The 12,366-nt window shown below is 37.7% G+C and overlaps 1 protein-coding gene across 1 annotated transcript in view; it reads left to right on the top strand.

Moving 5' to 3' along the window:
* Positions 1-12,366, top strand: part of b3glcta (beta 3-glucosyltransferase a) — a 68,356-nt gene that overhangs the window by 40,229 nt on the left and 15,761 nt on the right. Inside the window, exons 5-9 of the mRNA XM_083913890.1 lie at positions 5,877-5,953; positions 6,667-6,778; positions 8,891-9,027; positions 9,149-9,212; positions 10,268-10,399. Of these exons, the coding sequence (XP_083770016.1) occupies positions 5,877-5,953; positions 6,667-6,778; positions 8,891-9,027; positions 9,149-9,212; positions 10,268-10,399 (522 nt within the window). The remainder of the gene's footprint in view (positions 1-5,876; positions 5,954-6,666; positions 6,779-8,890; positions 9,028-9,148; positions 9,213-10,267; positions 10,400-12,366) is intronic.

A 12,366-nucleotide genomic window follows, 5' to 3' on the forward strand; every position in this document is an offset into this window, starting at 1 on the left:
GCTCTCTAAAAAAAAAAAAGTCAGCTGGTAATGTATTTGTCTCCGTTTTTGCCGATCTGTCAGCTGATCAACTTCCTCAATAGGTGGATGATGTTTCTGGCCCACTGCTGTTTTGATGCACAGGCTTACCGCTGAAGAGAGAGGGTGAAAGAAATAAACAGTTTAATTAACAACTACATACATCACATAAGCCATAGAGACACTTTTTTTTGTGTATAATCTATTAATGGAGAAATCCGGGAGAGTCGCTAACAGTCGCTAACAGCCGGACATGGCTAACACTGATTAGCTCGGGGCAGTACAGTGAAGGCATTAAAAGAGCTTTTTTTAACCACTAATACTGCTCAAAATAACACCAAACCTCTGCAGTAGCATGATAAGGTGTTTTGAAAGACTTATCTACTGGCCCCGGTATCAGCTCCTCTCGTAGTAAAGTCCATTCAAGTGGATTAACAAATGCAATCCAAAAGGAAGGAGCCCATTGGTTGGTTAGACTTTCAAAACAGTCTTTTAATAAACTCTGGGTTCGCTAACTACGTTGTTGGTGCTTCATTTTATTTGTAGGGATACTCATCATGCTTCTGCAGAGGTTTGATGGTATTTTGAACAATATTAGTGGTTAAAAAAGCCGCTTTAATACCATTTTCTGCCCCCGGAGACATTGCTATGTTCCCACAGCCCTATGTTCCCATATTTCTAACATTTATTTTTCCACTGAGAACTAGGCCCTATGATCCCCCAGCCCTATGATTCCACATTATTAGATTTATTTTAAAAAATTAGGCCCTATGTATTAGGGTTAGGGTTAAAAAAGCATTCCCAATCTGTCACACTGTGTGATCAATTTCAAATGTGGGAACATAAGGGTGTAGGAACATAGGGCTGTGGGAACATAGGGTTGTGGGAACATAAGGATGTGGGAACATAGGCATGAACCGAGCTAATCAGTGTTAGCCACGTCCAGCTGTTAGGGATTTATCCGTTAAAAGTTTATACACTACGGCTTATTTGATGTATGTAATTGCCAAAAAAGACCACCACATATCTGAGGCTGTGGGCATATTCATAGGTCTTGTCTGTTTAACAAAGTGATAATTACACAATAACACTTTAGATAAGAACATGAAATTGTTTAAAATGGCATGTTGAACAATTCGATACATCAAATTAATTAAAATAAAGCAATCCTAAATTGTCTGCCTCAAATGTAGTCTGACCATGTCATGATATGCCACTTCAGTTCACAACAAACAAATATTATAGCTGAAAGGCTTGTTTCTTAGAGCATGGCCCAACTGAACGTAACATTTTATTGAAATCTGTTTTTGAGATGTACTGCTAAAAAGCAGGCAGGACCGGACCATAACTGGTGTTTCAGATGTAAATAAACAGCCAGCAAAGCTTGAAAATATAGGAACAACCAGCTCTCATGAAAACTGAGAAAAATAAAACAAAAGCAAGAAACTCTAACTTTAGTATTTCAATTCAATTCAGTTTAATTTACAGTGTTGAATCATAACAAAAGTTATCTCAGGACGCTTTTCCATATAGAGTAGGTCTAGACCGCATTTATTTTTGATTACAAAAAATCCCCCCATGAGCAAACAGAACCTGAACAGCAACAGTGCTGTTGAAAACCTTCCTTTTAACGGGTAGGAAGATCTGAACAGACCCTAGACTCATGGTGGATGGCCATTTGTTTTCGTTTTGGGGAAAGGGATTGACAGATAGCGAGGGGGAAAGAGAGAGAAACCCAGAGATGCACAAAAAACACTATAAAAGCATGAACAACTATTTTAATAATAGAAATATTACTTATAATAAGTATGACAGTGAATATGCAGTAAAAGAATGGTATGCATAGTAGCAGTAATGGCAATGATGTATGCAATGTAACATAACAACACATTACATTACATCTAGTTACATTAGAGTATATAGCCTCCTCAAGATCAAGTGTAAACTCTCCAATTCATCTGAAATCCTACCGCCCCCAACTTCTTAAGCCAAACAAGTTACAAGTAGCCATCCACCACTTCACTCCCACCTGGGAGGCACAACACACACAAGCATACAATTCTGATGTTTAACAGTCTTAGAGGGCATTTATGAGATACTGCCAAAACAAGATCAAAACCAAATAAGCAAAAAAACAACCACAGATTGGTTTAGTCTGTAGCTGTAAAGTATGTTTGATGTAGGGCTGGGTGAAAATTCGATATTATAATTTTTCATGCAGTAACAGATATTGTGATACAGAGTTACATCCTCTAAATTGACAATAACAGACGCATACTAATTCAAATTTTTCAGAAAATCTGATCTGAAATAGTTTGGGGGAATACTATTATTATTGTTATTTACATTTTCACTTACTCAATGTGATTAACAAACTAATCGCAAGGTCCGATCACAAGCTTCTCCAGGCTTTACGTTCCATTTCCCAACAATACAATACAGCTCAGGACTAAGTTATATCTGCATAATAATGGTGGAGAATAATGTGGAAAGGTCACCTTGGAACCCAAGGCAGCAGTTTTTTCCAACACCAGTGTGCAGGGTTTTCTTCAGTGTATAGCTGGGAAATGTATTTATTTCTACATTTCTTTATATTTTCACTTGAAATCCTAATGTTTATTTTTCTCTACAGTTTCTCATAAAATGAAAAATACTAAGTATTAGATACAAACAGCGGGATACAAAAATAGGCCTTACCATTTATTAAATTATTATTATTATTATTATTATTATTATTATTATTATTATTATTGTTAAATTAGGGATATATATCGTTATCGGGATATGAAATTAACTATATAAGGATAGAAGATTTTGGCCATATTGCCCCAGAAAGTTTTATGCAAAACCCTTAAATATCTTGAAATCAGAAAGACAGTGGAGACATTAGAAGCCTGAAATAACCTTTGATTTCTAGACCTACAAGATTCAGGTTTTTGTAAAACTACTGTCAGCCAGTGGTATTTGGTACTTTCTTTTCTATAGTTCAGAATAAAAAGTACACATTACCAGAAATGTGGTCAAAAGAATTTTAATATAAATATATTTTATTTAAAGCGTCTTAAAATATTGCAGGCTGACTTAGTGCCAACATCAGTGATAACTTAAGAAGATTTATGACCTGGTCACTGCACTTCCGAGACAGGAAATGCACCTACTATCAGTATGTCAGTCTCCAAGCCGTTTCACCCTCAGCAGCACATATTTCTGTTTTATTCTCTTCTGGCTGGGGGAACGCTTTGTGCTATTCACAAATTTACACAGACAGGAACTTGTGTATTCTACATAGCAGCTCACAGCCCATGTTCCTACAGTCTGACATTCTGCCCTCTGGGAGAAATTCAGATTTCATTTATACAGTATTGTTGTCGTTTAGCCGATGCTCATATCCACAGAGACGCACATATACAACAGATTAAATTCAAAACTCAAATTAAACTCAAAAACCTTATACAGCAGTCGTCAAATACACCATCTTTCTCAATGCTTTTTTTTTTTGCAATGTAGGCATTGAAAGAGCTCTGGGATGGAAATATTTAAATATTGATTCTTGTTATTCAGTTAGAGATCTGTCCATCATTGGCATCGATACTCTCATGTTTGACAGCTGCTTGTCACTGAAGTGGTTTTGACAGGTGGCTATCTCCAGTCTCCCCTCCAGCCTTTCCTATAGGTACAAGCGTCCTGTCCCTCCATTACATCCCGGTCTCAGTGACCCCCATCTTCTCCCAAGTCGCAGAGCAATCAGTCTCCTATTCGTTTCGAGTATGTCCACAGGAGGACCAGCTCTTATCTGTTGAACGATTGCCATAGAAGAATCAGCCTCATTCATCACAGGAATGTCGATAGCTCTTTGGAACAAAAGCTAGCTGAAGAAGGTATTTCTTTTTTCTATTTAACGTTTCTCTAGGTTATTCTTTTCATATAACCATGATGGTGTGAACATCAAGAAGAAAGCAGTTTAATAAAACATGGCAGGTGTCACTATCTAATTAGCTCTAAGATAAATATATATATTACATGAGAGCTAACTGACTAATATGGTTTATTAAGTGTAAACCCTGTCAAACTCTTCCCCTAAATCAAACAGGCTGCTGTTAGACAGAACAGCTCAGAGGAGACTGTTCCCCCGACTTCCTGCATGATGAGTGAACCATGCAGTAATGAACCACAGGGTCTTACGCTCTGCTGCATCGTTTTCCTCGCAGTGTGAAACCCTCAGACTATCCTTACACACCTTCTACTGTCCGTCGGCACTGCAGAATAATTCGCTTAAACAGACTGAAATATCCTAGGTTTTGTTTCAAGTGACACTTGTGTCTTACTTGTTTATTTCTTAGTGCAATGGCAAACAAGAGCAGCAACCCTGGAGGCAATATGGGTTTTAAGGGATAACACCAGCGTGTTAACAAGCTTGTTTTCCTAAAAGATAACATTGAAATTATTCTGAATTTTTTCTTCTTTTCGACCAACTACATGAAAAGATCAAAACGACACACGCACAATCAGTGCATTTACATGCAGTTTAAAAACCCGATTATTATCGGGTTATGGCCATACCCTGATTTCTTAGGGTGCACTCACACTGTCCATACTAACGTCGGCTGTTTGTGATTTTGACAAAGGTGAACCGGAAAAAAAGCTGTATTCATTCCAGCTGTATATTGGCAGAGCGCCACCTACTGTACCAGAAGTCATGTTACTCCGTCATTTTCCCATTCAACCCCCGCTCATGTATACGAGGGAAACTTCAATAATCCAATCATCCAATCATTCCCTTAACCAGGGTAAGGCCTTTTTTCGGGGTACTGTTATGCATGTAAACACACTGAGTATAAGCCTGATAAAACCCAACCAGGCAGACGTTGGGAATGAAAATTAGGAAAATGTGAGATTTATGTTATAAAATGTAAATGAAATTGCCCTAACTTGAGCAATGAATGCAGCAATTGCTTATCTTATCTTGTGTAGTCTGACACAGTGGAAGACAACTAACACAACATTTGGGATTCTTCACATCGTCCCATCAAAAAGACCAGTATTAACAACTTGTACAATGAGTTCTGTGATGTCGGCCTGTTGGCAAAGTGAAAATGCAGTGATGTTTTATTCCATTTCAGAGAACCTGTACCCATTTAAAATATCATTATACCAAATGAATTACACCTTTGAGTTGGATATCCGTCACCCTCTGCACACAAACTGTATGTTTGCTGCGCTGACTGGAAAGAAAGAAAGACAACATTCGCTGTTGTTGCTGTCAGGTGGAATAATGAAGTTGTGTCCTGGCAGCCAGATTCATGGTAATGAAGAACCATGTCAGTGCAACAGTGATCTGTTTTTGGACAACAATGAAGCTCTGTGGCACATCAGACTTTGGTAACACAAGCTTATATGATACACTTTTTGTATGTTTTAATGGGATTTGTAGACAATTAAAAGCATATAGAATATCACCAGTCTGTGCTGATTTTGTCAACATCACTCAATATTGCCATCAGATCAAGCAGTGCAGATTGAAATTGCATCATCATGTGGTGGTAACATTAACAAAAATAAGTGCACACTTGATGTTGACTGAGCTTAATAAAAAACGCAAGCAAGGTTTAGCAGTCAAGAGTCTACGTAAAGATTTGCAAATCTCGCAGTCATGAATTTAACTGGCTAAAACATGCATTGGTATCGGACTTAAAAGAGACTGGAAGGTCAATTCTGATGAACCAGATCTGGACCATGCTTGTCCCAGTTACAGGCCAGTCTCTCTAAAACCAGGCCACACTCACAAGTTGCTATGTCTTTGTTTAACTGTTGTACAGTTAACGTCAATATATCTTTGGTTTGTTTGGTATTTTTTTCAGAAACCACCGGTGGTTTTGCTTCTTCACACTTTATCAGATAATGAGAGGGATTGGAGTATCCTTCCTCTGCTGCCTCAGTAAGTGTCCCCGTATCCTCTCAGGATTGAGTGAGCATGTGAATTACCAAATATTTGAGAGTCCAAAATGTGGACAAAATGTCAGAAACATTATGTCTTCCTTCATTTGAGATCACAGAGGTTATATTTTGGTTTTAAACGTATTTTGTTAGCCAAGATTTACAGCTACATATTGCTGGGAAGCTATTACCTACACAATAACTGATTGATTGCCTCATATTATGATAAATGTATTCCTAATGTGTCTATAACTGCAACAATTAGCCTATTGCTGCAGTTATCCTTTGGTCTGAACAGCATGAGTATGACATTAGTTACAGTCGTCTTCAGCCATCTCAAAAATCCAATATGTACTCAATATTTTGGGGGGGGAGATATGGCACAATTTATGAATCTGCTTTTGTTTTCCATCATAACGTTTTAGGACATATCACCAAAAGCACCCCAAATCATCACAGAGTCACGCTTCTGAACAGAGTTTGTGTGCCTGTGATGTGTTTTTTTTTTGTCTCTCTGCCCTCTAGGGAAAACTCTGGCTGCCTTGATGTGATGGGGTCAGGAGCCTCAGTTAGATTGTTCCTTAGAGTGGACTAAAATGAAAAATAAAAATGATATTGTAGATATTGTCTGTGCATGGCAATGTTCCATTTATTCTTGTTTTATTATTCAACTCAAGTTCTGATGAACCTTTTTTTTTTTTTTTGCATCCTCAGCTTATCACAGTCCTTTGGGAAAAACTCATCCTGGATTGTATTTCTTGAGGAGGAAACAAATGTGAAGATAACTAAGCTGGTTCAACTCCTTGCGAAATATGACAAGAATAAAGTAAGTATAAATCATTCCCTCTAAAACTCCATCTCCCTTTTTTTCTCTCTCTGTATCTTTGTTGCTCTGTCTCTTTGCCAAACTCATCAGCAAGACCAAAGCTTCCTGTTTGGAGCTCCAGCTTAGTTGATCATCGGTTCAATTAAGAGATACAGTATCAGTTTGGCTCCAGCTTCACTGCAGCTGCTGAGCTGCACTGAGCTGCACAGAGCTTTGCCAACTCACAATGTTACCTTTCAGACATGTCACTCCAGTCTGCTCTAGACCTCATTTAAACTCTTTCGCTCTACTCATGAAATTATTATTTTCTTATATGTGGGTCGGTGGGGTAGGTTGGACAAACACTGCAGTCAGAAAATCATATATTGGGGTTGTAAGAAAAAAACGACAACTCTTAATCAAGCTTATCAAAATATAGCTTTCTCCATCAATAATTTGGTTGTTTATGAATTCTTAAAATAATCCAAATAACTGACATTTTTTTTCTTGTACTTGTACTTTTTGACAAGTCTCTACTCAAGATTGAACTCACTTTCAAGTGAAACGGGGCCAAAAATGATGTTAAATACACTTTGATCTAAAGCATAGAGGAAAAAAAGATACATTTTGATCAGCAAATACTGACGTTTGCTTCGGTCTGTCTTCTGCCAAACAATAAATGGAAACCTTTTTATTGTCATCTTGGACTATTTAGACCTTGAATGGTATTTCACTTTCAGGTCAGAGATGGAATTCATTATTGCGTGACTATCCAAAGACCTTATTCTGAGGAGGAGGAGACAATTGATACAACGCTTTATGATTTGATTCATTACAATGTGCCCTAAAGCACAGTCCTCTCTCTCTCTCTCTCTCTCTCTCTCTCTCTCTCTCTCTCTCTCTCTCTCTCTCACTCGCTCTCTCTCTCTCTCTCTCTCTCTCTCTCTCTCTCTCTCTCTCTCTCTCTCTCTCTCTCTCTCTCTCTCTCTCTCTCTCTCTCTCTCTCTCTCTCTCTCTCTCTCTCTCTCTCTCTCTCTCTCTCTCTCACACACACACTCTCTCTCAGGTGTTACAGGGCATTGTGGTCAGTAAGCTGATTTGCATTCTCGTCTTGAGTTAGATGAGAAGATTGATACCACTCTCATATCTGTGCATTGAATATGAAGTTACAGCCAGCAGCTGTTTAGCTTAGCTTAGCAGAAAGATTACAATGGTGAAATAGCTAGTATATCTCTGTCCAAAGGTAACATAAATCTGCTTACCAACACCTCTAAATATCAGTAATTCATATTTCATATCCAGTATGTTTAATCCTTACAAAAACAGATTTAGCTAAGCTAACCAGCTGCTGGCTGTAGCCTTATATTTACCGTACATACTTGAGTCTGGTATTCGTCTTTCATCCAACTTATACCGTAGATAAGGAAATAAGAAAGGCTGGCATTATGATGATATATAACACCAAAACGATATACAAATGTCATTCATTTTTCTATATTGTTTCTATCGCAATGTCTAAAAGCCAGCGGCCAAACTGCATTGCTGTAATAATTCTGTCATTTGGACGACTCCTTACATTCTGATCCTTGCATTTTGTGTTCATTTTGCACTGAAGTTCTTAATAAAATAAGAAAATACTCTTTAAATTCACACAGGAGTATATAAGAATATGCTTTACCATGTGGTTATTTCATATAGACTATTTATTTATTGAATTACCAGAAATCATGCTATAATGTGGTGTATATCATTATCAAGATATGCAATTTGGAAAAGATGATAATGGTAATATCGCCCAGCCTAATGTTGAACTATTCAATGAAACCTCATATACTATTAACTGTTGGTAGATTTTTCTATCTATATATATGATTCTTTTTTCTCCAGATATGTTGAGAAATATGATAATGATAGTACCTGGTATATCTTGACCTTTGTTCTATCAAGAAATCTCAGGATTTTCACAGCCAGCAAAAATCTTAGCCACCCAAAAGTCAATGTAATTTCAAATATTTTCTGTGAAAACTCAATATGTTAAGGGTGAAAATGACTGATCTCAACATCTTAATCTTAAATTAAGAGAAGTAACCTGCACTCATGCTGACAGCCTGTGACACCATTTTCCATTATCAGGAGTGGTTTCTTGGTAAGCCCCTCCATGACGAGGAGTCAACCATCATCCATCACTACGCGTTTGCCGAGAATCCCTCCATCTTTAAATATCCAGACTTTGCTGCTGCTTGGGCCATTAGCACTCCCCTTGTTGTCCGGTGAGTAATTGTTTGTGTCTGTGAAATTGAGTCATTCACTTTCTATCACTGCACTTTTTGAGAGGTTATATTTTATATTGATCGCATACTAAAACTAAAAATATATGATTTGTTATTTTAGGCTTGCCAACAAAGTGAGAAAGGAGCCACTTAAATCTGACTTCACCATTGACCTGAAACATGAGGTGAGATAACATGCAAGTCACATGGTTACATTCAGACCTTTTGTGTTTGGAAAGTGATTGTGATGCTTCTGGTTTTCAGCCATTTTTTAACAATGTTTTCATTTCTCACACTCAAGCCAACTCTGACCTACTGTAATTTATTTGCACAAAAAGAGCGAGGCACGAAATCCATCTAACCTTGAAGTAAAATCTCATTACTTTGGAGAATTGTCATGGCGCAGCATTCAGGTTCTTATTTTTATCACTGAAATTCAGTCAGGGAGGAATCTAGGGATTTTGCTGAGTAAATACGGCATCAGACTTATCAGGCAACCAGTCTGAAAAAGGTGCTTCAGTTAGAGATGGCATAAGTTCAGCCGTACAGATTCAATTATAATACGTTATATTCTTTATATAAAAAACAGGATGTGATTTTCTAATTCAGAGTTTCAAATGGAACAAAGGAATTTTTAAGTGGTTTTGAAATTACATTGAATTGTATTTTTGCAGATTAATGAGAATTCAAACGCCACAATGCACATCACAAACATGCACATGCCAGTAAAAATAAAGATTACTTTCATGCAAAAGTACAGACAACTGTGCATGAATCCTCAATGTCGATCCAGTTCACTGTCAGTAGATTAGCTCCGGGCTGTGAGTCGGCAAAACATCACAGTGTCAAGATTCTTTAGTTTCTTATACTTTGAGACATTTTCCAGAATTCAGACTCTGATTATACTGTCCTCATTACGTATTCTTTTACTGTAACGTCTGGATCTTTCCCTGCAGAATATTCAACTATATCCTAGATTTTCTTTTGCTCTACTTCAGATAGCGGTACAGTAAAAATCGCCAGCTCTCAGTTTCCCCCTTTCTATCATCCCCTCATATTTTTTGCAACTCATCTTAAATATTAAATTAGCTGTGAGTCAAATTGTTGTATTTATAAAAGAAGACAGAAAACATTCCACATCCCTTCTGTTAAGTTTATTATAAAGCATTTACGTATGTCTGAAAAATTGCGTCTTATCTTTGGCTTGGAAACTTGAAAAGATCAATCTGTGTTATTACAGGTTGCCTTGTATATCTGGGACAATGGAAAGGGTCCACATCTCACTGCTGTTCCTGAGCTGTGCACGGAGCCAGAGGACTCTCCTCAGACCCACCACTGTGCCACCACTCTGAGCACCGAGCCCCCTCTGTGTGTGAGTATCTGCTCTGTGTGCAGATCAATTAGATTTTCCTCCCAGGAAAATTGAACAATATAAAATAGAGGGCCCTTCACTGTGAGATGTCAGTATTCCTGTGATGATGGACGATATTCGGCCTCCTGCCTTCGTGCCCACAGCTTCATCGAAGCAGCGCAGATTTTTAATAGTGCAGTACGGCCTTGAAAAGGACTGCCTCTATACACCATTCAATAGAACATTGCGCACTAACCTAAAACGATAGGAGCCTTAGGTTTACTTGTTTGCTTGCTGAATTCGGTTTTATCATCTGCCAGGAAAGATATACCAATCTGTTGCGGTTCCTCTATTTATCTCAAGTTTCATCTGACCTGCTCAATTAATTTTTTATATTCTGCTAAATGTGTTTGTCCATCTCCAGCACTTACATTAGATGAAGTTGTAACAGGTTTTTGGCTAATTTTCTTCTGTTAGATACATACTTTGATCATATCTGGACTAGGAATTCCAATCCACATGCAAATGCATGTTGTCCACAGCTGTTGACTAACAAACCTTCTCCTTTATCCATCAGAATTTTGTTACATGAGCACATATTTTGTGTTAATATCAAATGAAGCACAAGTGTCGGAGGGATATTTGTTGCTTGTGAATAAGCTGGATGTGTTGTTTCTTTTTTAGTAATGCAAAATGAGTTGCAAAAGTGTTGGGAAGTTGGTTATTCACATGAAACTAAAAGGAGTAATGCTACTAAAGGTGTCAGTAACTGGTGCTACACTGCAACTTTACAATTAATTAAATAACTCTCATTACTTAATAAAGGCTTAATTACAAAATAAGTATTTATCTCAAGTGTAGTTTCCTTACTAGATAAAGTATTTTACAGTCCGTTTTATGTGGAAGGCAAAAATGTCTAGAAGGTTGGCAGTTTCTTACTATACAATATTCCTGCAGGAAATAATTGGCCATAATTGATGTTGTGTTTAATCTGAGTGGGAGTCAGTTAGTGGGTGTGGCTGAGAAAAAAGACACCATAATTAGGTCGCAAAGTGAGAAAGGCCAATACTTTTAGTGCCATGTAGAAAGAATAATGATGTCTATTGTATAGTATTATATTGCATAGTTTTATTGCAAGGATGCTTTGCTACATGATACCTTATATATTGTTAGTATTATGTTGCTGTAGCTGTAAGAACACTGGGTGTGTGTGTGAGCTGATGAGAAGTGTCAGCCATTCTTTAGCTGGTAGTTGTTAACCCCACATGCACCAGTAAAACGATCAATACTGTTGTAAAGAACAGATTTAAACGTGACTGTAGCTAACATGAGTGGGTGAGTTGAATTGAATGTAGGATGCCAGAACTGCAGAAAGTGTCCCAGTTCTGATTTTTCCTTCCTCCCCTCTTAGTTTTAACATAAAATATAAAATCTTTTCATTTGTGATTCAAATCACATACTGCATGTGCATTTGTGGTCTGGAGTCTGATACATGCTTGTTGCAGTCTGAATTGTCAGATTTATATTCATGTGGTTTTTACCTCCTGGAAATCACTATCCTTATAAAACTGCATAAAACCAGTATACAAAGACTGGAGCAGCCGGTGGAGAAACATGAAGGTCACAGGTTTAATAAGTATTCAGGGAGAAGTTTCCATTCAAACAAAACAAGAGGGGACATATCGTAATCGGCCAGTGTTCGAAACACTTCCAGGACAAATTGCCAAGTAGGGGCCACAGCAGCACTTGGCTGCCATATCAACAAAGAGTCAAGAGCCTCAAGAGGCAGATTCAAGGAGGCAAAGGACGCCGATCAACAAAGTGAACGTGGCAGCAAAATATCCTTTTTATTTCAGTTCCATTGCTCTCAGCTCTCTGCATAGCAGACATTTCAGGACAGAAGCCTGCCTAAAATGAGTAAAAAGACAAGAATTAGACAATGTGGTCTGATGAGGAAACTGGAAACGAGCAGTGAAGCCCATAATAAG

The sequence above is a fragment of the Echiichthys vipera genome (genome assembly GCF_963691815.1).
Source record: "Echiichthys vipera genome assembly, chromosome: 5".
NCBI lineage: Eukaryota > Metazoa > Chordata > Actinopteri > Perciformes > Trachinidae > Echiichthys > Echiichthys vipera.